Consider the following 1,579-nt stretch of genomic DNA (forward strand, 5'->3'; position numbering starts at 1 on the left):
AACCAGTGCGATTGATCTTTGCGGAGATAAATCCAAACTGGCTAAGCCCTGGAAGCGGGTTGGTTGGTTGGCTTGTCTTTTTGTCATTATTTGTCTGCTGGCTTTAGCGGTAAAATACCCGAGGGGCTCCTCTGTGAATGTGTTCTTCCACTATGTTTTGGGGACATTATGGTTTTCCTGCTTGTCACCAGCTTAGTTTCTGTATTAATATGCCTACATCTCTCTTTCTGGGAATGTGACTTCATGGGGTTTGAGGTGTAAAGCTTCTGTCTTGGGCAGTAAGATCTTGGCGTGTGGTGCTGAACAGACCAGTAGTGAGGAGATTGTGTTGGGCAGATTGTAAAGATGAGGTGATGTATTTAGAGCTGACATAGAGTAAAAAGAACTTGATTCTTTATGCCTGTGAATAAAAGGGGGATTTGGTCCAAGCCCACCAGTAAGTGATTTCCAGGAGCTTTTAGACAGCACCCATGGTTGAGTGGCACCTGTGGAAATATTTTCTAGAAAGTATTCTCACAGGAATCATGCTGGATGTTGTGCTTGCCACACCCTGGGAGCTACATTCATGTCCTCCTGCTGTCCTCCAGGCGGTCAGTGGTGATGTGAGGATGGTGAGGACCCTCCTAAAGCTTGTTCTGGGAGGTCTAAACACGGGACTGCTTTTCAAGTACAGTTTTGAATGATCTGGCAGTGTAATATCCTTTTATTTCTGATGCTGTCTTCTCGAGGCATTTTTCCAGGGTTGTAGAAGAGAAACTCCGCTAGAATAATGGGGTAGGTGGAACCATTGGTTTCTTAGTATCCATGAAGATACTAGTGTTGTTTGAGAGAGTGGGTAGGGGGTTTTTACATCTTAAATAAAAATACTTTCACTGGCTAATGCTTACTGTTGATCTAAAGAAAATCTGACTTTCTTACTCTGCAAATCAAAACTGAGGAAACTTTCATTTGGTAAATTTATTTTTGAAGTAGCTTAATATTTTTAGTTAAAGTAAATAGTAGTTTTTCTGTTCACTTAAGTTGGCAATGTCACTTGCAGTAAGTAAAGCAAAAATTGACTAATGTGCCACATGCACCCATACTAAGGGATGTGCATCAGACCTGCCTCCCTACATTGGTTTCATTGAACTTAGATGTATGAAGACTCCATCACACGAAACAGTGGAACCCTCTGACAAAAGTGCCCTTTGGTTTCAGGACCTGCTTAGCTACAGTGCTGATAAAAGCACTTACCATGACAAGTGCTAAAAAGCAATGCCTCTTTTGTACTTGCTGGAGAACTCGGTGATCTTGCTTTCTTCCCTTTGAATCAGGAGCTTGTCTGCATTTCACAGTTTCTGTTTTAGAAATGACAGGTTTTTTTTGCATTTCCCCTAAAGCACCAGCTCCGAGCCAATGTGTCGTATGCAGCACTGCCTAATGACCTCCGAGAGATGCTTCAGCGGAGGCTTGGAGACCTGGAGCGCCAACTCCTGAGCAAAGTGGCTGAACTCGAGGATGAAAAGTCCTTGCTTCATAATGAGACATCAGCCCATCGGCAGAAGACAGAGACAGCCTTGAATGCATTGCTAGAAAGAGT

At 43.2% G+C, this 1,579-nt stretch overlaps 1 protein-coding gene across 1 annotated transcript in view; it reads left to right on the forward strand.

Annotated features, from left to right (window-relative positions):
* The window catches only part of NPTX2 (neuronal pentraxin II), a gene marked incomplete at its 5' end in the record, with an annotated part of 9,761 nt that overhangs the window by 531 nt on the left and 7,651 nt on the right, over nucleotides 1–1,579 (forward strand). Inside the window, one exon of the mRNA XM_010145795.1 lies at nucleotides 1,378–1,573. Coding sequence (XP_010144097.1) covers nucleotides 1,378–1,573 — 196 coding nt within the window. The remainder of the gene's footprint in view (nucleotides 1–1,377; nucleotides 1,574–1,579) is intronic.

The sequence above is a fragment of the Buceros rhinoceros genome, unplaced genomic scaffold (assembly GCF_000710305.1).
Source record: "Buceros rhinoceros silvestris isolate BGI_N320 unplaced genomic scaffold, ASM71030v1 scaffold16421, whole genome shotgun sequence".
In the NCBI taxonomy this organism is placed as follows: domain Eukaryota; kingdom Metazoa; phylum Chordata; class Aves; order Bucerotiformes; family Bucerotidae; genus Buceros; species Buceros rhinoceros.